General features: G+C 43.0%; 1 protein-coding gene across 5 annotated transcripts in view; it reads left to right on the top strand.

The window, feature by feature from the left end:
• The window catches only part of nhej1 (nonhomologous end-joining factor 1), a 41,547-nt gene extending 17,638 nt beyond the window's left edge, over nt 1-23,909 (top strand). For 2 of the 5 annotated variants that reach the window (XM_060919213.1, XM_060919214.1), the window contains exons 6-7: nt 6,975-7,360; nt 12,177-12,207. In XM_060919213.1, the coding sequence (XP_060775196.1) occupies nt 6,975-7,360; nt 12,177-12,192 (402 nt within the window). In that variant the 3' untranslated portion in view covers nt 12,193-12,207. Of the gene's footprint in view, nt 1-6,974; nt 8,172-12,176; nt 12,208-21,149; nt 21,325-21,413; nt 21,497-22,921 lie in introns of those variants that run through there. The other 3 variants (XM_060919216.1, XM_060919215.1, XR_009654535.1) reach the window with 3 other exon arrangements.
• The last annotated feature ends 1,289 nt before the right edge of the window (nt 23,910-25,198 follow it).

Below are 25,198 nucleotides of genomic sequence, written 5' to 3'. Positions count from 1 at the left end.
GCAGTAATGAACTGTTTTCACAGATGATGGTTTTCTGAAGTGTTCCTGAGCCCATACAGTGATTTTCACTACAGACACGTGTCTGCTTTTTAATGCAGTGTCACCTGAGGGCCTGAAGTTCACAGGCATCCAATGTCCATTTTCAACCTTGTCTCTTGCATGCAGAGATTTCTCCAGATTCTCTGAATCTTTTCATGATATGTACCATAGTTGATGTGATCCCCAAATTCTTTGCAATTTTACATTGAGGAATGTTATTTTTAAATTGTTGCACTGCTTGCCCAAGCAGTCTTTCACAGAACAGTGAACCCCTCCCCATCTTTACTTCTGAGAGACTTGGCCTCTCTGGGATGCTCTTCTTTTTATACGTGATCATGTTACTGACCTGTTGCCAAATCATCAAATTACGTTTTTCTTTAGCATTACACAACTTTTTTTCAGTCTTTTGCTGCCCCTGTCCCAACTTTTCTTAAATGTGTTGCTGACCTCAAAATGAGCATATATTTTTCAAAACAATACAATTTTTCAGTTTCAACATTTGATGTTATCTCTGTACTATTTTCCTTGATTTTTGCAAATTATCGCATTCTCTTTTTAGTTACAGTTGAGTGTCTAAAATGTACAAACCCAATTCCATAATTTCATTATAATTTCATAATTGAAGCCAAAAGTTCACATCTAGACTGAAAACATTAAATTTTCTAGTGTCACACGTTACCCCACCTTTTTTGCTTTAAGTCAATGAGCACATCAAATTTATTTCCATAATGGGTCATTTCAAAATGATAGCCAAGAGACATTTATTTCTGCTTCTATTTATTTTGTCAGATTTTCAGTGGCTTAAAAGTTTGCATACACTTTGTTAGTATTTGGTGGCATGTCTTTTAATTACTTGAATCAAACTGGTAACTTTCCACAAGCCTCCTACAATCTACAATAAATTGAAATGGTGTGTACAAAACTGGTGTTACAAGGCCAGGTTTGTGGGCCTTCTTGCTGCTACATGCTTTTTAGGTTCAGTCCACAAATCTTCTGTGGGATTCAAATCGGTGCTCAATAATCAGTATCCAAGGTTGACAGTAGTTAAGCATGCCGAGCCAACTCATCGTTTTGTTGTGGGCTTTGGTGAATTGAGGATGCTAGAAATCCTATCTGAGTCAATTTGTTGTCCTTCAGACATTAGGGCATATCCCAAATATTTTACTTTAGGTTGGACTAATTGCAGTTTACACTTGGAACATTTATGGCCATTGTCAGCTTTAGCGTCCAATTTCACATTGTTCCCTGCTCTCAAAACAGGAGCAGATCAAAGTTTCTTTATTGCTCTTGGGGGGGATAGTTGGAGAAACCCTGGGGTATAACACACTACTGATGGTGTTTGCCCTTAAATGTAAAGGAAAAAAAGACAGTACTGGCTTTTATTTTTATTTATTAATTTTTTTATGGATCCCCTGAAATGCATTTGCCAAATCAGTATCGGGGGGAGTTCAGAATTTGGAGATATATATTTGACAGAATATTAGAGGAATTTGAAGCAGTTTGAGCTGACACAAGTATAGCAGAATTTGTGTTGCATGAGACACCAGCAAAAGTTTGATTTTATGATCACAATATGTGGGCTGTGACTAGCTAGGGCAGGGGTCGGCAACCTTTAGCATTAAAAGAGCCATTTGGGCCTGTTTCCCACCAAATTAAAAGCCACTCTGAGCCACAAAACCTATTTGACCACTAAATTGAAGATAACACTCCATATATAGTTTCCTTAAAGTTATGCTTCATATATGAACTATAGTGTGTTGCTTTTATGAAATTAATAAACCTATAAACAGAAAACTGACTTTATTTTCCATTTTTAACAATGCAAAACACCAAATTATTTTGAACTCTGAAAGAAAAAGACCCTGGCATTTATAAAGTTTTTTTTTTTTTTCAACTAAAATATTCAATGCAGGCCTGTTTTGAGTCCTTCCCTTATTTGAGGATTTTTTTTTTTAACTTAAAAGAAAATTTCATGCACCAACATTGTAAAATCATACAGATGCAGCATAAAGGGCAAACAAGAAATCCCTGTTTATTTCAGTTCATCCATGACTTGAAAGTAGTTTTGCTCTGATCAGCTTTCCGTAGCAGTTCCGAAATTGCTGCTCTTTGCTCGTCTCCAACTGGATATTTTTCAGCAAAGGCAGTGTGTTTTTATTCTGGAAATGTCTTTCAATGTTTGATTTTTGTTTGCTGATTTCTCACCACATATTAGGCATACCAGTAAACCAGTTTTGTCAGCAATGAAAGCAAATGAATGTCCACGACACATTAAACGTTCTATTTTTGTCAAACTTTTTTCTTAGATTTATCCATTGCTAGCTTACCGGGGTCAAAATAAGTCACTTTGTTACGACACGTCACCCCAGGGTGTCTGGCTCACCCCGCCTCGAAGCTGACGGTCGTCTCAGCTATGCCTGAACTCACTAGGAACCTTCACTGGCTCATAACAGCAGACTCAAATGAGTTCTGATAACCCAGGGGTGTGTCTTGCTAACCCCTGCCATGTAGCATGTCTGTACAGCTGAGGGGTAGGTGGCAGACTAAGGGAGCGCGGGGCGACCACCACGCAGCTCCCTCTTCACACCACACTCAGGCGGCGTGTACAGGTCTTGCGCCACCACGCAGCCGATTCAGACAGCATTTCATAACTTGTCTGGCGGCAACAGGTGTTGCATACAGGATGTGACGCATATTTTGATCAACGAAATATTAAAAGTTTTATTTTAATGTCACAAGAACACCTCAATCTCCAAAAATATAACTATTACAATGAAAAAAAACTAAAGAAATAAAATAATCAATTTAAATTAAATGGCCATTATTTATTCACCCCCCCCCCCCCCCCCCCCCCCCCCAAAAAAAAAAAAAGAGCTCGCCCTCTCAAAGCCACAGGAGCCACAGCAGAGGGATGAAGGAGCTGCATGCGGCTCCGGAGCCGCAGGTTGCTGAGCTAGGGGATGATTGCACCTCTCTCAAAGAGGTGACCAATGTAATCCAGTCTCTGCCTCTGAAGAAAGAGGATATGAGGCTCTCAAAGGTCAAAAGTATGACTATGGATGTACTTCTAATGGTTTAGCATTCTTCATGCACCAGAAGTTATATGGTGATTTGACCCATAAAGACTCAGGAATATCTTTTAAGTAAAAGATGCTCCTCTGCTATTTGCTCTTCTCTCACATCTTTCTTCATTATATCCAGCTTGATGCCTAGTTATTGCAACAGAGGAAAGATGAAATAAAGGAATGCAGTAGACAGAAAAATGTTCCACTCTGATCTATTTCCCCCTGTTAAAAGAAAAGAAACCCTATTTTTAAAATACAGTTATGAAGATAGATTATGATATAAACGAACGATTCACGTGAATAATTGAAAATAAGGAGCTCACACAACTAAGATATCCCTCTCTGAGAGTCAGTTTCTATGCAGAATGGATGATTTCATGGATGTCACCATTGAAAATATTTTAACTAATCAGAAAAATCCCCCCCGATCGTTTCTGGCAATGCTCTGACGTCATTTGGGTGCAAGACACGGAAGCTCTGCATAGCGAGCAAGACTTGAAGCTGCCCCTGGCTGGAGATTTTCATTAAAAGTTTATATGAAAAAAATAAATTGAAATTCCATTTCTCTAGCAAATAAGTAGAGGGGGAAAGATAATATTGATGATGATAAACAGCGAGGGAAGAGTGAACAGTTGATGTACTCCTATGTGACTGAATGGGGGGGAGGCAACTTTTCCTATTTATATCCCTGGTACAAGTAGTGCCGGGGATATAAATAGGTCCCTCCTTCAATCAGGGCTGTGAAAAATCCATGGAATTCTGCGAATTTGGCCGCAAAAAATATCATTTTAGTAAATCATCTTAAAGTAAAGTACGCCTACAACCTCGAACTGTGCATCGCTCTAAGCTGAAGGGTCGACCTTGCATAAATGTTGCACACATGTCACTCCCCAACAGTCACAGAGTATGTGTCCAGGCTAGACCAAGTTTTCCAGCAAATGCCACATGACGCCCCTGATGCCACAACAAAATGGAAAGTCATGCAAGACGTCATTCACAATGCAGGAATTGCCACATTTGGCAAGAAAGGCCAGCCTAGTCTGGTTCAACGCTCACATCTCCACAATGGAGCCAGTAATTGAGGCCAAATGCAGAGCCGCCTTAGCATACAAGAGCTGTCCCAGTGTTCGGACACACTCGGCACTCAAGAACGCTCGAAACACCGCACAACGTGCTGCCAGAGAGTGCGCAAACGTCTACTGGCGGCAACTATGTGCAGGGATACAGCGGAGCGCAGAGTCCGGAGACCTTCGGGGAATGTACAATGGCATCAAGAAGGCTCTAGGACCAACTGTGAAAAAGACTGCCCCCCTGAAATCTCTGTCAGGGGAAAAGATCACGGAGAGTAAGGAGCAAATGGCTAGATGGGTAGAACACTACTCTCAACTCTACTCACATGAGACGTCAGTCTCCGACACCGTCCTGAACAGTATGGAAGACCTTCCCATTATGGAGGAACTTGATGAAGTTCCAACTATTGAAGAACTGAGCAAAGCCATCGACTCCCTCCCATGCGAGAAGGCACCAGGTAGTGACCAGATCCCACCTGAAGCCATCAAGTGTGGGAAATCGGCCCTGCTTCAGCTGCTGTACGAGCTACTCTGCCTCTGTTGGAAGGAAGGGGCTGTTCCCCAGAAAATGCGTGATGCAACCATTGTGACGCTCTATAAAAACAAGGGAGATCATGGGGACTGTAACAACTACAGGGGCATCTCACTCCTGAACGTAGTCGGCAAGGTGTATGCTCGGATCCTTCTAAACAGACTAAAAATCCTGTCTGATCGTGTTTATCCAGAATCTCAGTGCGGATTTAGGGCGGGAAGGTCAACAACAGACATGATTTTCTCCCTGCGTCAACTGCAGGAAAAGAGCAGAGAGCAAGGCCAACCCCTGTACATGCTGTTTATAGACCTTACCAAAGCATTCGATCTAGTCAGTAGAACAGGCCTATTTGAACTCCTGAAGAAGATCGGCTGCCCACCAAAACTGTGTAGCATGATGGTGTCTTTCCACACCAACACGAAAGGAACAGTCTTGTACGATGGATCCTGCTCGGACCCTTTCTCCATAAATAGCGGGGTAAAACAAGGTTGCGTGCTGGCACCAACACTCTTTTTGGAATTTTCTTTTCCATACTTCTGTTGCACGCCTTCAACACGTCCACAGACGGCATTTTATCTGCACACAAGGTCCGACGGAAAGCTGTTTAACCTTGCACGACTCCGCTCCAAGACCAAGGTGAGGACAGTACTCCTAAGAGAGATGCTTTTTGCGAACGATGCAGCGCTTGTGGCCCATACAGTGGCCGCACTTCAGAGATTGAGCAACTGCTTTGGCACTGCATGTAAGCTGTTTGGGCTCACCGTAAGCTTGGAGAAAACTTGCATTTGTGCACAAGGGGTTAGCACATCCCCTGCTATCACCATGGACAATGTACTCTTAAAAACAGTGGACAGCTTCACTTACCTAGGCTCTACAGTTACCAACACACTGTCACTAGATGCTGAACTAGACAAACGGATCGGGAAGGCTAATACCACGATGGCAAGACTCACCCAGAGGGTATGGGAAGACAGAGTTCTGTCACTGCACACAAGTATACCAGGCCTGCGTACTTGGTGTATTACTGTATGGAAGCGAGACATGGAGCACATACATACAACAAGAATGTTGACTGAACACCTTCCATATGCGGTGTCTTCGGCACATCTTAGGAATTAGTTGGAGGGATAAAGTACCAAACAGTGACATCCTGCAACGAGCAAAAGTACAGAGCATCTACGCCATCCTTAGCCAATGCCGCCTTCGCTGGCTAGGACGTGTCAGACATATGGAGGACGGAAGGATTCCTAAGGATGTGCTGTATGGTCAACTAACCTCTGGCTCTAGACGAGTTGGTCATCCAGCTTTACGCTTCAAGGACACTTGTAAGAGAGACTTGAAAGCATGCAACATCTCTACAGACACCTGGGAAGTGCAGGCTGAGGACAGAGCTGCCTGGTGCCAAGTTGTGCATAACGGTGTCATGGAAGCAGACAAGAGAAGGGGAGAACTTGCAGCGGAGAAACTGAGACAACGGAAGATTGTAGCACCAAACGCACCCTCAACTGCACAACACGCATGTACTGTGTGCAGTAGGGCGTGCAGATCCAGGAGTGGACTCTTAAGCCACATTAGAAGCCAAAACAGAAGCCACAACAGAAGTCACACCTCCAGAGGTGCACAGATGGTCTCCTGAGATTGGACTGCCAAAGAGAAGAGACAAGTAGTGCTGCCATGACAGCCTCATTCTGTGGACTATAACCTTGCTAGATAACCTACAAACGGATCTGGACACAATCTAACTTGCCTAAATCTGTCGAAGAGGCAAGTGCGCAAGTTTTTACATGTTCTTGGCAGCATAAGCACTCGTTAGCACACTTAGCATGCTCTCGACTCGTCTTGAAGTTTTTCATGAACGTCACCAGGCTAGCTTACCGTAATTACCGTGGTAGACAGTCCAACCCTCGTGGCAATGCAGAAAGAGGGTAAACGCTGGGTGGCAGCGGGGGCATGGCTGAGTGTCAGTCTGTGAATGGAGGGCGGAGTCAGGGAAGGTGAGTGGTCGTGTCACTACACCTGTTGTCAATTAACATGTGTTTTGTGTGTCTCCTCCAGTGACTGCACCTTATAAAAGGAGAGTGAGAAGGGGAGGTTGGCGCCGAGGGCTCGATAATAGAGTGTGTGTGTGTGTGTGTGTGTGTGTGTGTGTGTGTGTGTGTGTGTGTGTGTGAGAGAGAGTGAGAGCTGTGTGCTGAAAAGCAGCAATAAAGAAAATAATTAAGAACGCAAATAACCGCCTGCCGTGCTTCTATGCTTCACCCACATCAGGGTCTTGCTGCAGTGGTGCTGAAACCTGGGACGAGTGCAGAAGGGAACAGCCTCATGGAGTCCTTGCCGTTCAAGGACCTGATCCATGCCCTCGCCACAGCCCAGCAGAACCAGCACCAAAGCGCTGGTTGCCCTCCAAAAGGAGCAAGAACAACGGTTAGAAGCCTTGGTGCTGGCCCAACAGGAGGACCGCCAGGTGTTCCAGCACCTGTTTGCGTCGGTGGGGCCCACGAACGCCACCGGAGCGGACCCTCCCCACCTCACCCTAACCAAGATGGGTCTGCACGACGATCCGGAAGCCTTCCTCGCGCTCTTCAAGCAAGCAGTGTTGATGTGGGGTTGGCCGGTCGACCAGCACGCAGCGTGCCTCCTCCCCCTGCTGACAGGTGAGGCGCAGCCGGCCGCACTGCAGCTCCCTGTTGACAGCCGGCTCGTATACACGGACCTCCAACGAGCCATCCTCCAGTGTGTCGGCCGTTCCCCAGAGCAACAACGGCAGTGCTTCCGCTCACTGCGCTTGGAGGAGGTCAGCTGACCGTTCGCGTTGGGGCAACAACTCTGGGACGCCTGCCGGCGGTGGCTGAGGGCCCCCGCTGACTGATCTCACTAAAAAGGGAGCGACAGATCTGGTCCAGTGGATGGAGCAATGCCAACAGGCTTTTTCTAGGGTAAAGGTTGCACTCTGTAGGGGGCCACTGTTACACTCCCCTGACTTTTCTTTCCCCTTTATTTTACAGACAGATGCATCGGACAGAGGGCGGGGGCCGTTCTGTCCCAGAAGGTGGAGGGGGAGGAGCATCCTGTGCTGCACCTTAGCCGGAAGCTGTCAATGCGGGAAGGCAGGTACAGCACGATAGAGTGCCTAGCCATCAAGTGGGCAGTCCTCGCCCTCTGGTACTACCTACTGGGACGCCCTTTGACCCTCTGTTCGGACCACGCGACCCTTCAGTGGCTCCACCGCATGAAGGATGCCAACGCGCGGCTCACCCATTGGTATCTTGCCCTCCAGCCATTTAAATTCGAGGTGGTCTACAGGCTGGGGGCGCAGATGGTGGTGGCGGACTTCCTGTCCCGTCAGGGGGAGGGGAGTCAGCTTCAGGCCGGATGGCTCCCCAGCCTGAGTCGGGCGGTGGGGGTATGTGGCAGCGGGGGCGTGGCCGAACATCAGTCTGTGAATGGAGGGCGGAGTCAGGGAAGGTGAGTGGTCGTGTCACTACACCTGTTGTCAATTAACATGTGTTTGCGTGTCTCCTCCAGTGACCGTGCCCTATAAAAGGAGAGTGAGAAGGGGAGGTCGGCGCCGAGGGCTCAATAATAGCCTGTGTGTGTGGGAGAGAGTTTGAGCTGTGTGCTGAAAAGCAGCAATAAAGAAAAGAATTAAGAACGCAAATAACTGCCTGCTGTGCTTCTGTGCTCCACCCACATCAGGGTCTATCTCCACACTGCTTTACCATACAGGATTTATGTGAACATTACCTGAGGATGCAACAATGACAGATGTAAAAAAAAAAAAAAAATAGCCTGCATCAGTCCCCAAAGTTCAAGAAGGTAATGGATAAATGCCATTTGCCACACAGGGACGGATCTCTTGCGGGCTGACTGGAATGGTCCTTCGGGTGCAAAAACAGCACATTCGCAGCTTGTGTGCTCAGAACATTTTGAAGAAAATTTTCACTCAAACAACTCTGATGTACCAGGCATTAGGAATACCGTACAAGCCAGTGCTGAATCCAGATGCAGTTCCCACAATCTTCGGCCAAAAAGCGGACAAGACAAACGAGACAACACGATCAGTAGTCCACAAAAGAGAAGTTCAAAGGGTAAAAAAACACTTTTTAAGGCTTCCCTAACTTTTTATTAAGCATGATGTTATTTTGAGTTCCTTTGGATATAAACATAATTGCTGATGCAGCTAAGCAGCTTGATATTTGTTGGCTGTCTTGCTTTGATTTAGTGTTGTCAAAAAAGCCTTGGTAATGACTGACTAAAACAACTCTATAAATATTGTACACTTGCGTGTAACCAATTGATATGCTTGTTTATCATGATCGTTATTCATGTCATTGTCCGAAATACTTGAAATCGGTGAAGAAATGTCGCTGGAGGGATGGTCCATTTTGTCAAATATGGCCGTGTACTGTAAGTGACGTCACACTTTACGGAACCCATTCAGAGTTCTTTTAGGTATACAGGAATTTGTTTGTGGAATAGCCTACCTCAATCACTGCAATCTAGTCAAACGTGATAATTTTAAGAAACGGGTGAAAGTTCTTGAGTAAATTCCAAACCTAGTTTTATGATGTGTACATAAATTTTTAATCATTTTGGTGCCATTTTTGTAATCTAGTTGTACTGTGATAGTTGGCGCATATAAAATTAATTTTTTTGTTTATGACTCGTTTGTTTATACAATTGTCAATTTATTATTGTCTCATATCTTATCGTGTCCTGCGGTTATCAAGAGGACCACATTGGAAATAAGAGTACTTTATACTTTATCATCCTCGGTGCTATTTATACTATATCTTTTACATGTATGAATTTTACCAAATAAATCCATACCATACCAGCAGCTCGGGTGTTTCTGGCAATATTGCTGCCTTTTTTTTTCCATACAAATGCATCCTAAGGTAATGTTCACATAAATCCTATCTAGTAAAGCAGTGTTTGTTTATCCCCTTTCTGCATTGCCGTGAGGGTTGGACTGTCTACCATGGTAATTATGGTAGGCTAGCCTGGTGATATCTTGATGAGGAGGAAGTTTTTCATGAATGAGTCAAGAGCATGCTAATGAGTAGTATAGCGCACAGTTTCAGCCTCGTTTTACAGGTAGAGTGTTCAGGTTTGTCCATAAGTTAGGGTTGCAGTTCATTAATGCACTATTTCAGATGTATAGTGAAAATATCGACATTGTCACCTTAGTAGACCTTTCATTTTGCCCCTTCAGTACTGAAGAGTGACACTCAGTCTTGCACCTAAATGATGTCACGCATTGCCCTTCCAATAGGCAACATGACGGCCTACTGGTGGCATTAGAGTAGCGATACAAAAATGCTCACAACTTTCTCAGAAATGGTCAAATATGCCTGAAACTTTTCTTACAGGCTCTCAATATTACAAGCTACCAACCCATGCATGTATTTACATTTTCTGTTCCTTTAATCTGCTGCTAAAACTGACTTCAACGATGGGTCTAGCTCTTACCTCTGCCTGGAACATTTTGCCACAGAGAGATGAGGCACTGAATCTTTCACTAAGAATAGAGGCTACAGGACTTGAAAAGTACAAGACTTGATCTCTTTGTCAGGCCTGCTCTTAAGCCAAAGAAACGGAGTCAGAACAGAATTGATCATCATAAGTAAATTAGAAATAGTTTGTCTTAAGTCCAGGAAACCGTTCACATTTTTTTTTCTTTTTCAATCTGCCCCAGGCAAAAGTGCAATGCAAAAATCAGGTTTTCCCCAATCAGTAAATTTTTCATCAGAATAGACTTCACTGTAGACTATCATTAGTCATGTCCCAAGAGTAGAAACAGTCCCTAGAAATTAAATTTTCTTTCCCCATACATGCACAGAAAATATTGGATTTTAATCAAGAATGCAAGAAACTTTTATAATCATGAATTACTGTTGCTGTGTTAACTGGGGCTGTTGGAATTCTGCCTCCCATGTTTCTATCTGCAGCAATTATCTTGCAAAATGTCCCACTTCATTGCAGTAGTAACACACTTCTGTCCCCTCATCTGTCTTCCCCCAGCCACCTTGTAGCTGACGTCCTTCATGATATGAGAGCTGAGCACACTGAAGTGTGGGTCCTTTTTTTTTCTCCCCCCTTCTGTTAGATGATGCATTCAACATGCATAGCATGAGCCACCAACTATGTGTATGATTTTGTTTCCCCAGTCAGTGCAAGAGGTAACTGCCATTTTTGTGATCTTTGTCAAGTCCTGTAGCAGTATATTGTCTGAATGTATTGTCCCAGCTTTAACTGGGTTGCACACAGCAATGATTGTTCACTGCAGCATGAAGACGTTCAACAAAGTTCTCAACCATTTCCCCTTTTACCTGTGTGGTGATCTTTACTTTATTATGATGTTTAGTACTTTAGGCCCTGTCCACACGGCAATGGATTCAGGTGAATCTGATGAAATTGTTTATCGTTTTGGGTGCCCCAAAACGAAATCTTTTGAGAGCGGGTTCCAGAGTGGAAAAATCTGGCAACGGTGCCGTTGCGAAGTCGTCTGGATGAGTAGAAGGGATTTGTTTACGATGACGTCACAACCACATGACTGTCAGTGCTTCACGCCAGGTAGAAGTGTAACGAACCCGATGCGAGTTGTCAACAAATCCTATAACTTGGTTCATGAAACGCGCTTACAAAATATTTTCTCTGCTTTCCAAAAACAATCCCGCCAGCAAAAATAGGGGGAAAAAAAGGAGCGATCTCACCTCTTCAGATGTTGGTTTAAGTCTGACAATACATTCCTCAAAAAGGGTGTAGAAGAACAAAGTAATCCATCAACGTGTAGCATTCAATTTATTCCGGACCATTAAAGAATTCTGGAGGATATCAGAATGTTGGCGTACCGGCTTCCATCTACCCCCATTCATTCCTCTTTCTGCATCTTTCGTTTTATGCTACTGATTAATAATCAAAACTTTATGTGGCTGATGCTACAGAAGAAGGGATTTATGCGCATGCATCTACTTCTATTGTTCTGGTGTCTCCGATGGGACCATCTTACAGCGCACGTAGAGGTTTGGCATGTGTATTGCATCGTTTTCAGCAAGCATTGCATTGCCATATGTACCTGATATTTTACTGATCCGTTGCCCATGTGGACGTGATATTTAAAAAAAAAAAATCTCGTTGTCGTGTGGATGTAGCCTTAGTTGCAGTAAGCTGGGAAAAACAGCTCTCGCACAGATAAGTGAATTCCACCTTGAAATCCATTGTTGATCTGTTCTTTCCTGATTTTTTTTTTTTTAATTCCAGTTCTCTTTAATTGCTAGCCAATTGAATTTATGCAGTTTGCATAAGATGTCCAGCTGTGTGATGTTAATCTGTAGATTTGTGATCTCCTTTGTCACGCTCTTCAAAACTGTCCAGTGTGTTTTTCAGAATCATGCAATCTCCGATATTACTTTAGCACTTCTTTGCATATCTGAGCAATTTGTCATTGAAATTCATCCCTGCTTGTAGCTGTAGATGTCTCTGAGCTGCCAGAAGCCTTCATGTCTAAGATTATGTTACAGTGGTAACATGGCCTGTGCTGCTGCTGGTAGGCCTTGGTGTAGCAGGCCTGGAACAGCAGGGTGAGCCTGAGGTTGGGTGAGAAGAGCAGAGATCAGTGGAGCAGTGCTATCAGCAGCTGTTGTTTCCGCTAGAGTACGATGCAGCTGACTGATTCAACGCAGCAGTAACCTCAGCATCTTGGAAAAGTCTCTTAGATATACAAATAAATTGCCTAACGCTTTTAACAATAGACATTGTCACAAAGCAGTTTTACAGAAAAATAAAGACAACAGATGAACTAAATTTTATCCCTAATCAGTTTTTTCACCCTAATGAGCAAGCCTGAGTTGACGGTGGGAATGAAAAATTCCTTGAGATGACATAAGGAAGAACCAGACTCAAAAGGGAACCCAACCTCATTTGGGTGATAACAGATAGTGTGACTATAAATAGCTTGCTTCTATAAGTGTGTCCTATACAGTCAGAAAGTGCAGTTGTGTAACCGGGAAATTCATTATTTTTAACATGAAATCCTATATTCTGATGACAGTGGCTATTAGACTACTTAGCATGGTAGAGTTGGAATGAGGAAAATCATTTCTTGATTGGCTGTGATTGAGTTGCTGTAGTTCTGAAAATAACTGTAGCTGATTTACTTTTCCACCACCTGAGTAGTTATTTAAATTCAACAAGCTGCTCTTGTTCTATCTAATAGTAATTTGATAGCAACTTAACATTCGTTAGTCTAACACTTCAAATTCTAGATACCTAAGTTAGTTATGGTTAGTCACTATCTTTATCCATTTTAATTTCATCAACAAGTGGAAGCAAGAAAGCAGACGGTTGGATTGAAATTAGTTAATGTTCATTATATACTGGCGTTTTGGGCCCGTTTTCTCCTCTTCTCTGTTTTTCCTTTGTGTTTTTGCACCCCTAATAGATATGAACACTTCATGATCATTTGATATTACTCATGCTAGTTACCTTATTTATATAGAATGCAGTTCCTATTCATTTCATACCACAAGGGAGTCCCCTGCAACTGCTTCATACATAAATCTTTTCTCAAAAACAGAAAAAAATGTGCTTGTTTTTTAGTACTTTTTTTTTTTTTTAAATCATGAGGTCCCTGATGGTCCATGGGCCCTAAGTGACTTCATTCCTGTAAGTGATTTGATTAAAAGCAATTTTTCCTGAAACCTGGCAAGCCTCCACAAACTGTTTTTTAAATCTTTTAAAGCTATAGGTTAAAGTAAAAACCTTGCACTCATGCAACTTTTTTTCTTTCATCCTATGGGAATTCCAATGTATACACCTAGTTTCAAGTATGTATGAAGTGCGTTTGTGCGCACCTCTTGCTTTCCTACACATTACTGTTTGTGCCAAATGACGCAGTTAATCAGTAAATGTGAACAGCTGAAACAATGATTAGGATTTGTTTTTCACTGATTTTTTTTTTAGTCCTATTTATTGCTAAGCCAGAGCAAGCAAAATAAATTTAACCCTCTGGGTTCTGAGGGTATTTTCTGGCACTCTAATGATTTTGGCATACTCTGATTTTGTCAATTTCAACAAATCTAAGCAGTATTTTCAAAGTCATATATGACGTTTGTGTTCAGCTGCAATAATATCTATGTAGTATGTCATTATTGTACTTTTAAAAAAATTTTGTACAGTGGTATTTGAAAGTTTGTGAACCCTTTAAGATTTTCTATATTTCTGCATAAATATGACCTTAAACATCAGATTTTCACACAAGTCCTAAAAGTAGATAAAGAGAACCCAGTTAAATGACACAAATATATTATACTATTAAATATTATAATATATATTATACTTGGTCATTTATTTATTGAGGAAAATGATCCAATATTACATATGTGAGTGGCAAAAGTATGTGAACCTCTAGGATTAGCAGTTAATTTGAAGGTGAAATTAGTCAGGTGTTTTCAATCAATGGGATGACAATCAGGTGTGAGTGGGCACCCTGTTTTATTTAAAGAACAGGGATCTATCAAAGTCTGATCTTCACAACACATGTTTGTAGAAGTGCATCATGGCATGAACAAGGGAGGTTTCTGAGGACCTCAGAAAATGTGTTGATGCTCATCAGGCTGGAAAAGGTTACATAACCATCTCTAAAGAGTTTGAACTCCACCAATCCACAGTCAGACAGATTGTGTACAAATGGAGGAAATTCAAGACCATTGTTACCCTCCCCAGGAGTGGTCGACCAACAAATCGCTCCAAGAGCTAGGCGTGTAATAGTCGGCGAGGTCTCAAAGGACCCCAGGGTAACTTCTAAGCAACTGAAGGCCTCTCTCACATTGGCTAATGTTAATGTTCATGAGTCCACCATCAGTTGAACACTGAACAACAATGATGTGCATGGCAGGGTTGCAAGGAGAAAGCCACTGCTCTCCAAAAAAAACATTGCTTCTCATCTGCAGTTTGCTAAAGATCACGTGGACAAGCCAGAAGGCTGTTGGAAAAATGTTTTATGGACGAATGAGACCAAAATAGAACTTTTTAGTTTAAATGAGAAGTATTATGTTTGGAGAAAGCAAAATACTGCATTCCAGGATAAGAACCTTATCCCATCTGTGAAACATGGTGGTGGTAGTATCATGGTTTGGGCCTGTTTTGCTGCATCTGGGCCAGGACGACTTGCCATCATTGATGGAACAATGAATTCTGAATTATACCAGCAAATTCTAAAGGAAAATGTCAGGACATCTGTCCACGAACTGAATCTCAGGAGAAGGTGGGTCATGCAGCAAGACAACGACCCTAAGCACACAAGTAGTTCGACCAAAAAATGGTTAAAAAAGAATAAAGTTAATGTTTTGGAATGGCCAAGTCAAAGTCCTGACCTTAATCCAGTCGAAATGTTGTGGAAGGACCTGAAACAAGCAGTTCATGTGAGGAAACCACCCAACATCCCAGAGTTGAAGCTGTTCTGTATGGAGGAATGAGCTAAAATTCTTCCAAGCTGGTTTGCAGGACTGATCAACAGTTACCAGAAACGTTTAGTTGCAGTTATTGCTGCACAAGGGGGTCACACCAGATACTGAAAGCAAAGGTTCACATACTTTTGCCATTCAGATATGTAATATTGGATCATTTTCCTCAATAAATAAATGACCAAGTATAATGTTTTTGTCTCATTTGTTTAACTGGGTTCTCTTTATCTACTTTTAGGACTTGTGTGAAAATCTGATGATGTTTTAGGTCATATTTATGTTGAAATATAGAAAATTCTAAAGGGTTCACAAACTTTCAAGCACCACTGTAAAAAGCAGCTTTAGAACTGTGTTGGAATGTGTAGGGAGGGAAAAAAACATACATTACCTTACCCATTGTGACAAACCGTTTTGGTGACTGAGGTGATTCTGTTCAGTCTTAGGCCAAGTTTACATTAGACCGTATATGTCTCGTTTTCTTTGCGGATGCACTGTCCGTTTACATTAAAACGCCGGGAAACGGGAATCCGTCAGGGTCCACGTATTCAATCTAGATCGTGTCTGGTCCGGTGCTGTGTAAACATTGAGAATACGCGGATACGCTGTGCTGAGCTCTAGCTGGCGTCGTCATTGGACAACGTCACTGTGACATCCACCTTCCTGATTCGCTGGCGTTGGTCATGTGACGCGACTGCTGAAAAACGGCGCGGACTTCCGCCTTGTAGCACCTTTCATTAAAGAGTATAAAAGTATGAAAATACTGCAAATACTGCCCATTGTGTAGTTATGATTGTCTTTAGGCTTGCCATCCTTCCACTTGCAAGTGGTAAGTGACGCGCATGCCCGACATGCACTGAGATCACACACACAGCGGCTCAGTCCCAAATCACAGCTCGTGCGCTCCACTCGCGCGCTCTGTGAGCTGCGCAGGGCCGGAGTGCGCACCCTCCAGAGGGCACTCGCTGTTCAGGGCGGAGTGATTTGGAGCGCAGGATGCCTGCGGAGCCGAGCGTATCCGTGTATTGGCGTTGCTATGTGCACGCAAATCGTGTATTGGCGTTGCTGTGTGCACACTAATCGTTTTAAAAACGTTAATCTGATGATCTGCTGATACGGTCTAATGTAAACCCCACCTTAGGAATGTATCAAGCACAAAAACTTAAATCTGCTCCATTGATTTGGACAATTAACTGGCCATCAAAATAATTCTCCTATTGTTTTGGGATAAAGGGTTGGAAGGGGTATTCAATGAGAGCACTAAATTCCTTTCCATTCAATGAGAAGCATGAAAACCCCTCCAACTGCTATCTCTTTATCCCATCAAGTCAAGTGATCCAAAACTGTTCATCACAATGGGTAAGTTAATGTTTTTTCACACATTCCAACACAGTTCTAAAACTGCTTTTTACAACATCTTCATTTATCTAGAATTTGACTCTGTTCAGTGTGTCTTGAAATTAACTCTTGTACTGTTTTACTCAGTGCAGAGCCACAACCAACTCTCTTACACAATTACTCTCTAATATTGCTCCAACTCCACATGTTACTCTTTAAACTCAAATTAGGGCAAAATTAACTATTTTTGAGGAAAATACTTTTAATTCTGGGGAAAAAAATTGCTCGTCATCTTTCCTGTGTATGCACTACACTGCACACACATCAACTGAAATATGCACAAAGTCAAGTCAACTTTATTGTCAAATATGCTATACATGCTCGACACACAGCACAGATGAAATATCAGTCCTCTCTGACCCACGGTGCAAACAGGCAATGCAATAAATAAAAATAGAATAATTGAAAAAAACAAACAGTATAAACAGATAGGAACTAGACAGACTAAACACTCAAACAATATAAACAGTATAAATAAACAGTATAAACACTAGATAAGAACAAGACAAACACTCAGACAATATAAACAGTGTAAACACTAGATAAGAACTACACACAGACTAAACACTCAGACAATATAAACAGTATAAACACTCTAGATATGAACTAGACGTAGACTAAACACTCATATATATATATATATATATATATATATATATATATATATACACACACACATACACACAAATTGGTTCAAATAACCAAAACAGTCAAGGGCACTTGAGGTATAGCAGGTAAACATGAAACAAGCAGTATAAACAAACTAGCAGCTGTTAAGATGAGGTAGTGCGGAATAGTGCAAATGAGTGAGGTAAAGTGAGATGTGCGGTCCCTGAGTTCAGTGTGTTAATGAACGATGAGATGTATGTATGTGTGTGTGTGTGTGTGTTGGAGGGGGAAACTGTGAGGATGACATGTCAGATGCTGAAGGGGGGTGTGCGAGCAGAATCTGTGGCAGGGGGCAGAGGGGGGAGGAGGGGCAGAACAGGGAGGGAGTTGAGCCTCCTGACCGCCTGGTGAAAGAAACTGTTCTTGAGCCTGCTGGCTTTGGCCCGGAGACTCCGCAGTCTCCTCCCCGATGGCAGCAGACTGAAGAGGCTGTGAGATGGGTGGGTGGGGTCACCTGCAATCCTGATGGCTTTGCGGGTGAGACGGGAATTATAAATATCCGTTAGAGAAGGGAGAGAGACACCAATGATCCTCTCAGCTGCTCTCACGATGCGCTGCAGAGACTTGCAGCAGGACACGGTGCAGGTGCCGTACCACACGGTGATGCAGCTGGTCAGGATGTTCTCGATGGTGCCTCTGTAGAAAGTGTGCATGATGGGGGCCGGGACTCTTGCTCTCCTCGGTTTGCGGAGGAAGTACAGACGCTGTTGGGCTTTTTTGGCCAGTGATGCGGTGTTGTTGCTCCAGGACAGGTCTTCAGAGATGTGCACACCCAGAAACTTGGTGCTGCTCACCCTCTCCACTGCAGCACCGTCGATGGATAGTGGAGCATGCTGGGTGTGCTCTCTCCTGAAGTCCACAACAATCTCCTTCGTCTTCTCCATGTTTAGGCGGAGATTGTTGTCCTTGCACCACATGGCCAAGCGGCTCATCTCACTCCTGTAGATTGTCTCATCGCCATTGTTGATGAGACCCACCACAGTCGTGTCATCCGCAAACTTAATGAAGAGATTTGAGCTGTATGTTGGTGTGCAGTCATGGGTCAGCAGAGTGAAGAGGAGGGGGCTTAGCACACATCCTTGGGGGGCCCCCGTGTTCAGTGTGATGGTGCTGGAGGAGTTGCTGCCGACCCGTACAGTCTGTGGTCTCCCTGTCAGGAAGTCCAGCAGCCAGTTGCACAGGGAGGTGTTGAGTCCCAGCTGGTCCAGTTTGTGAATGAGCTGCTGAGGAATGATTGTGTTGAAAGCTGAGCTAAAGTCTATGAACAGCATTCTGACATACGAGTCTTTTGTCTCCAGGTGGGTGAGGGCTGAGTGGAGGGCAGTGGAGATGGCGTCATCGGTCGAACGGTTGGACTGATATGCAAACTGGAAAGGATCCAGGGCGGGGGGGAGGGCAGACTTGATATGCCTCATGACTAGCTGCTCGAAGCACTTCATGAGGATGGGAGTGAGTGCGACAGGGCGGTAGTCATTGAAGCAGGAGGGAGACGGCTTCTTTGGGACCGGGATGATGGTGGTGGCTTTGAGGCACGTGGGGACAACAGCCTGGCTCAACAAGATGTTGAAGATGTCTGTAAAGACATCTGTGAGCTCCTCGGAACAGTCTCTCAGGACACGACCAGGAATGTTATCAGGACCCGGGGCTTTTCGTGCATTTGTCGTCCTGAGAGCTCTCCTCATGCTGTCTGGGGACATCGTCAACACTTGGTCGCCGGGAGGTGGTGGGGTCTTCTGTGCCATGGTGCTGTTGTCTGCCTCAAAGCGAGCGAAGAAGTCGTTCAACTGATTCAGCAGAGACGTGGAGTTGTCACAGGTCTGTGGCGAGGGCTTGTAGTCTGTGATGGTCTGAATCCCCCGCCACAGGTTCCTGGTGTCTCTGCTGTCGTTGAAATGGTCAGCAATGTGCCTGGAATACTGTATCTTGGCCACCCTGATGCCTCGTGACAGATTGGCCCTAGCTGCCCTCAGGCCCACCTCGTCCCCAGCTCTGAAGGTGGCGTTCTGAGCCCACAGGAGCCTATAGACTTCCCCTGTCAGCCATGGCTTCTGATTGGCCCGAATGGAGATGGTTCTTGTGACTGTAACGTCGTCCATGCACTTTCTCATGTAGGCAGTGACGGTCTCTGTGTACTCCTGGAGATCTGTGGTGTTGTAGGTGGCCGCCTGTCTGAACATGCTCCAGTCAGTGGTGGAAAAACAGTCCTGGAGTGCCTCTGAGGACCCCTCTGGCCACACACGTATCTGTTTTTTAGCTGGTTTGGTGACTTTAACCAGCGGCCTGTATGCTGGCTTTAGCATAACAGTGGAGTGATCTGAGGCCCCAAGGTGGGGGAGGAGTAGGGCTTTGTAGGCATCTTTATGCATGGTGTAAACATTGTCCAGAGTATTGTTTCCACGTGTAGGAAAGTTGATATGTCCATAGAGTTTTGGAAACACGCTTTTGGGGTTTGCATGGTTGAAATCCCCAGCCAGGATGAGGAAAGCATCTGGGTGGGCTGTCTGCTGCTCACTGATGTGCTGATAGAGTGCATTCAGTGCTTCACTCCTGTTGTTATTGGAGCCGGGAGGGATGTATAATGCTACCAGCAATATGGCTGTAAATTCCCTCGGCAGATAGAATGGCCGGCACTTAATAATCATAAACTCCACCAGAGGTGAGCAGTGTTTGCAGACCACAACAGCATCACGGCACCAGGCATCACTGATGTAAACACAGAGTCCTCCTCCGTGAGTCTTCCCACCCACCCTCGACTAGCGCTCTGTCTGACCGGTAGCATGTTAGCCGGGCTAGCTGAATGGCACAGTCCGGGACGCTGTCATTAAGCCATGTTTCCACAAACACAAGGACACAACACTCACCCACAGACTTAAAAGATGAGCGGAGCAGGCGGACATAATCCAGCTTGTTGTCCAGCAAGCGTACGTTGGCCAGAGTGATGGTAGGGATAGCCGGCCGGTGAGGGTTAGCCGCTAGCCTAGCTCGAACACCTCCGCGTTTGCCTCTTTTCTGGTTCCGCCTGTGGCGCTTCCACTGCGGGCTGGATGCAGGAGTGGGGGTCGGTGCTTGAGCAGGCCTCCGGAGCAAACCGTAGCTGCATAGCACTTCCGCGTCCGCTGGATTTATATCCATGAATATAGTTCTGCGGATGTCGATCAGAAACTCACGGGAGTATGTGCACCTTGAGACTAATGAACGTGACAAAGACGAACAGATACACTGTTTTAAAACACAAAAAACACGAAAACATTGTTCTGTCGGGACAGAGAGGAGCTGCTGCGTGTGTGCGCACCGCCATCTTGGATACCATTCACCAAGGAACTAGAAGAAATATTTATACTTATTCGAGTTTATTGGCCATATCAGGTCGAAGTTTAAAAAAAAAAAGGGGCACTGCTCATCAGTGTTGCAGTTCTCAAGATTGAATTGAATCACTATCCTGAAATCGAGTCACTGTCCTGAATCATCTGGCACGCATAAAATCCACGTACCATCTCTCAACAGGTTTTACCTCCAAATAGCCCACACTATGGCTGACAGATTTCATCTTGTTTACGGTGGGTGTTCCCACCGCGAAAGAGAAACCAATTGAAACCAAAAGAGTGAAAGTGATTGTCATTACCAGGTGAATAGTCTTTTGTGAATGCGTAAGTGGGCGCTCGACGCTCCGATTCCAGTGTGACTGAGTAAGGGGAATATGTTTCACCTAATTTAGGTAATTTAAAAAAGACATTATTTGGCAGTGGGTATATAGGAAAGTGTAAATTTTCTATCAATATGTTTATCATGCTTGTATGATTAAAAACTCAAAGATATTTATCTAAATACATGACCACCTCGTTCTAAACCTGCTGAGCTTCACCGGCGAAGCTCTTGACCCCAGAGGGTTAAAAATTATTTTCCCCATTCTCAGAGACTTCCTAAGATGCTGTTGGACAGTCTGGAGTTTGAGACTGAACTGCAGGAGCTGTACACGTCCATATGTGCTGCAAGAAACACCCAGAAACGCAAGCGCTCTGGTGAATACAGTTCTGCTTCAGTAAACAGCTTTGTCCCTGACCAGGACCAGACCAGCTGTCTGCCACCAGGTTACTGTATCTTATTTCATCCAAGACACAGTGTTCCACAATGTATTCATATTGTCTGACAGTTATTTTCTGGTTTGACAACATGACAGGTATGAGGCCTGCATCTCCTGGGTCTAATCAAAATTATACAAGGCAGCAAGTAGAAGAGACAGAGTATGCTGCCAACAAAGAGGTTTGATCAAATCCTAGCCCCTCACTATCATCTTTACCTGTGCATTATCTCTGGTCAGTCTGTTTTCCATATACACTCGCCATTCACTTTATTAGGAATACCTATACACCTGCACCTTTTCATGCAGTTATCGGATCAGCCAATCATGTGGCAGCCGCACAATGCCAAAGATCATACGGATTTAGGTCAAGAGCTGAAGGTAATGCTCACATCAAACATCAAAATCAAGAAAAAAATATGATCTCTCTGACTTTGATTGTGGCATGGATGTTGGTATTAAATGGGCTGGTTCGAGTATTTCAGAAACTGCTGATGTCTTAGGATTTTCACACACAACAGTCTCTAGAGTTTACACAATGTTGTAAAAGCAAAAATCATTGAGTGAGTGACAGTTATCTGGGTGGAAACATCTTGCTGATGAGAGAAGACAGGAAAAGGGCCAGATTGATTTGAGCTGCCAGGAAGATTAATCTCACATAATCACCCTTTACAACCATGTAGAGCTGAAAAGCATCTCAGTATGTGCAAAATATCAAGCCTTGAGGTGATTAGGCTACAACAGCAGAAGACCATATTGGGTTACACTCCTGTCACCCAAGAACATGGCCACAGGCTCACCCACACTGGACAGATGAAGATTGGGGGGAAAAAACACCTGGTCTTTTTTTACGGTCTTCAATTGTCCAGTTTCAGTGTGTCCGTCCCCACTGATGACCTCAGATTCTTGTTTTTGGCTGATATGAGTGGAGTCTGATAGCAGAACTCTTCTGCTGCTGCATTTACCTCGAGGTTTGATGTGTTGTGCGTTCTGTAATGCTTTTCTGCTCACCATGGTTGTAAAGAGTGATTGTATGAGTTACAATAGATTTTCTACCAGTTCAAATCAATCTGGTTGTTCTCTGATCTCTCTCATCAAAAAGGTGTTCCAACCTGCAGACCCTCCTCACACAGCATGTAGCTTTATTTATTTATTGATTGTTTCTCTCACCATTCTGTGTAAATTCGTAAGACTATTATGAGATCAACAGTTTCTGAAATACTCATGTCAGGTCAACAATCAGGTCACTTTAAAAGTCACAGAGATCACCACCCCCCATTCTGATGTTTGATGTGGACATTAACTGAAGCTTCTGACCTTTTATCTGTATAATTTTATGCATTAGGCTGCTGCCACATGATTGGTTGATACAGCATAAATGGACAAGTATATAGGTGTTTCTATTAAAGTGGATGGTGAGTACATTCATTCCAGATGGGGGGTGGGGTGGAATTTAGTGTGACTACCTCATACACTTGGTATCAATCTATTTTCCATATATTCACTCCAGTCTTATTATTCATTTTTTCTGAATGGTAGTGCTTGTGTGTGTGTATGGGGGCGGGCAAAACTGAATTAATTTGACTACCTCATATACTGTCTTTCAGACTTTGAGACTCTTACCTGCTGCTGCTGCTCCTATAGTTACACCTGCAGACAGATCAGCTAGGCATCCCAAGAAGAAGAAACCAGCAGGGCTCTTCCAGTGACATTATGGTCCAACAGTTGATGAATTTTCCCCTTGAATTTTATACCCTGTTCTAGGATCTGCAGAGGTTTTAAACTTTTGTTTTCTGAGAGTTTTAAACTCCATTTTAAACTGAGTTTTCAGTGTGTGACCTTTCTTTTTGTTGCTTTGTATTTTTAATAAGTTGTAGCGCATTATCTTTCTTTGCTCCTCCAACTCCAACCTGTATTTGCTTATACTGTACACTGAGTATAGTCATTATTAGTGATGGGTATGTCCCTGATTCATTCGTTCATTCCTTCAAGTAACCGCTTTATCCTGGGCAGAGTCATGGTGAACCTGGAGCCTATCCTGTGAACACTGGATACCAGTCCATTGCAGGGCACCATTCACTTAGTCATACCTAGGGGCAATTTAGCATAGCTAATCCACCTACCTGCAAGTTTTTGGACAGTCAGAGAAAACCAGGAACCCAAAGGAAGTCCATGCGTTCATGGGAAGAACATGTCAAACCCAATACAGGTAATATCTGCATTCAGGATCATGCCCAGGACCCTGGAGTTGTGAGGCAGCAATACTAGCTACTCTACTAATGTACTGCCCAGAGCACTGATGTTTATTAATATTCATTAGTTAATGCACATATATTAAGGTCGGAGTCTGATATAAATTGTCATTTTTCAGATCAGTGAAGTTATACTATTCAATTAACAGTAGTTTACTTAATTGTTGAGCTCATTAGCCAGTGAAATAATGACAGCTTGCTCTGGTAAAGTAGATGATAGCATACAAGATGAAAAAAGAAACTTTACAGTTCAATACAAACAAATCTTTAAAATTTTATAACCTATTACTGGAAACTATGCTGTTTTATTATTTAATGTAATTAAGCATGGATAGCTTGGAAGCTGACAAGTATTTGAATATTAATAAATTATTTGAATTTTTTTTCTGAGTTATCTAATGTTGGATATTTTTAAAAATAAATGGTTATTTATTTTGAATGTTGGGGGGGGATTGTAATCATGTGTATCATTCAAAATTGCATATTACTTGATTTTAAAACCGCAAAACCTTAAATACAAATTTGAATTCAAATCTAGTTTTGTTTAAATTGGGCCAAAGGTTAAGCATCCAGGATGACCATGGAGAGGTGTAGTATACCAGGGTGAGTCAAATGAAAAAAAAATTTAAGTTAAAAAAAATAATTCTATTTTGAATTCCTTATTGCAAATAGGTGTCGGGTTTTTTTAAACAGTCTCCATTTTATAGAATTAAAATGTTCTAGTGCTTAAGTGTCTGGATTCCTCTAGAAAAAAATATTCAGTTATAATTTGTCTCGCTTTTGATTTTTCATTTGAATAGAGTTTAAATGGCACCAAGAACAAAGAATCTGAACCATAATGTTTTTAGAAACCATTCAAATTGATATTCCTATAGTGTTGTTAAACACTTTGGTTAATATATGCCCAGCTTAGGTAATTACCTATGCTAATGTGAGCATGCTGGGAATTGGTATCTAGCTAATAGCTGAATTTAGTTGCTTAGACCAGGGCTTTTCAAAGTGTGGGGTGCGCCTCCCCTAGGGGGCGCCAGAGTTCTTCGGGGGAGGGGGGCACAACGTGAGGAAAAATAAACCAGAATAAGTTACTATTGCGGACATTTAGCGAACTTCAGCTAGCCTTTACCAGAGACAAAATGGATCGATTTTTAGTACCTAAAGCTACAGTGAGTGAGGAGACAGAGTCTGGGCCAAGCAAAAAAAGAAGGAAGTATGACCACGATTATTTAAAGTTTGGATTTTCATGGACTGGATCTGAAGATGCTCCACTGCCACAGTGTGTTGTCTGCCAAGAGGTGCTAGCTAACGATGCTATGAGAGGTTTAAAATGTGTAAAACAAGATGTTTAAAAAAAAAAAGCACAGATGTTTAAAAGGTGTAAAAAAAAAAAAATGTTTTAAAAAAGCACAGCTGTTTAAAATGTGTAAAAAAAAAAGTTTTAAAAAAGCACATGTTTAAAGTTTTAAAAAAGCACAGATGTTTAAAATGTGTAAAAAAGATGTTTTTTTAAAAAGCACAGATGTTTAAAATGTGTAAAAAATGTTTTTAAAAAGCACAGCTGTTTAAAATGTGTGAAAAGTTTTAAAAAAGCACAGCTGTTTAAAATGTGTAAAAAAGTTTTAAAAAAGCACAGAT

This window comes from Neoarius graeffei, chromosome 4, assembly GCF_027579695.1.
Source record: "Neoarius graeffei isolate fNeoGra1 chromosome 4, fNeoGra1.pri, whole genome shotgun sequence".
Taxonomy (NCBI): domain Eukaryota; kingdom Metazoa; phylum Chordata; class Actinopteri; order Siluriformes; family Ariidae; genus Neoarius; species Neoarius graeffei.
Note: the sequence above shows the minus strand (reverse complement) of the source record. Positions and strands in the feature narration are given on the sequence as shown.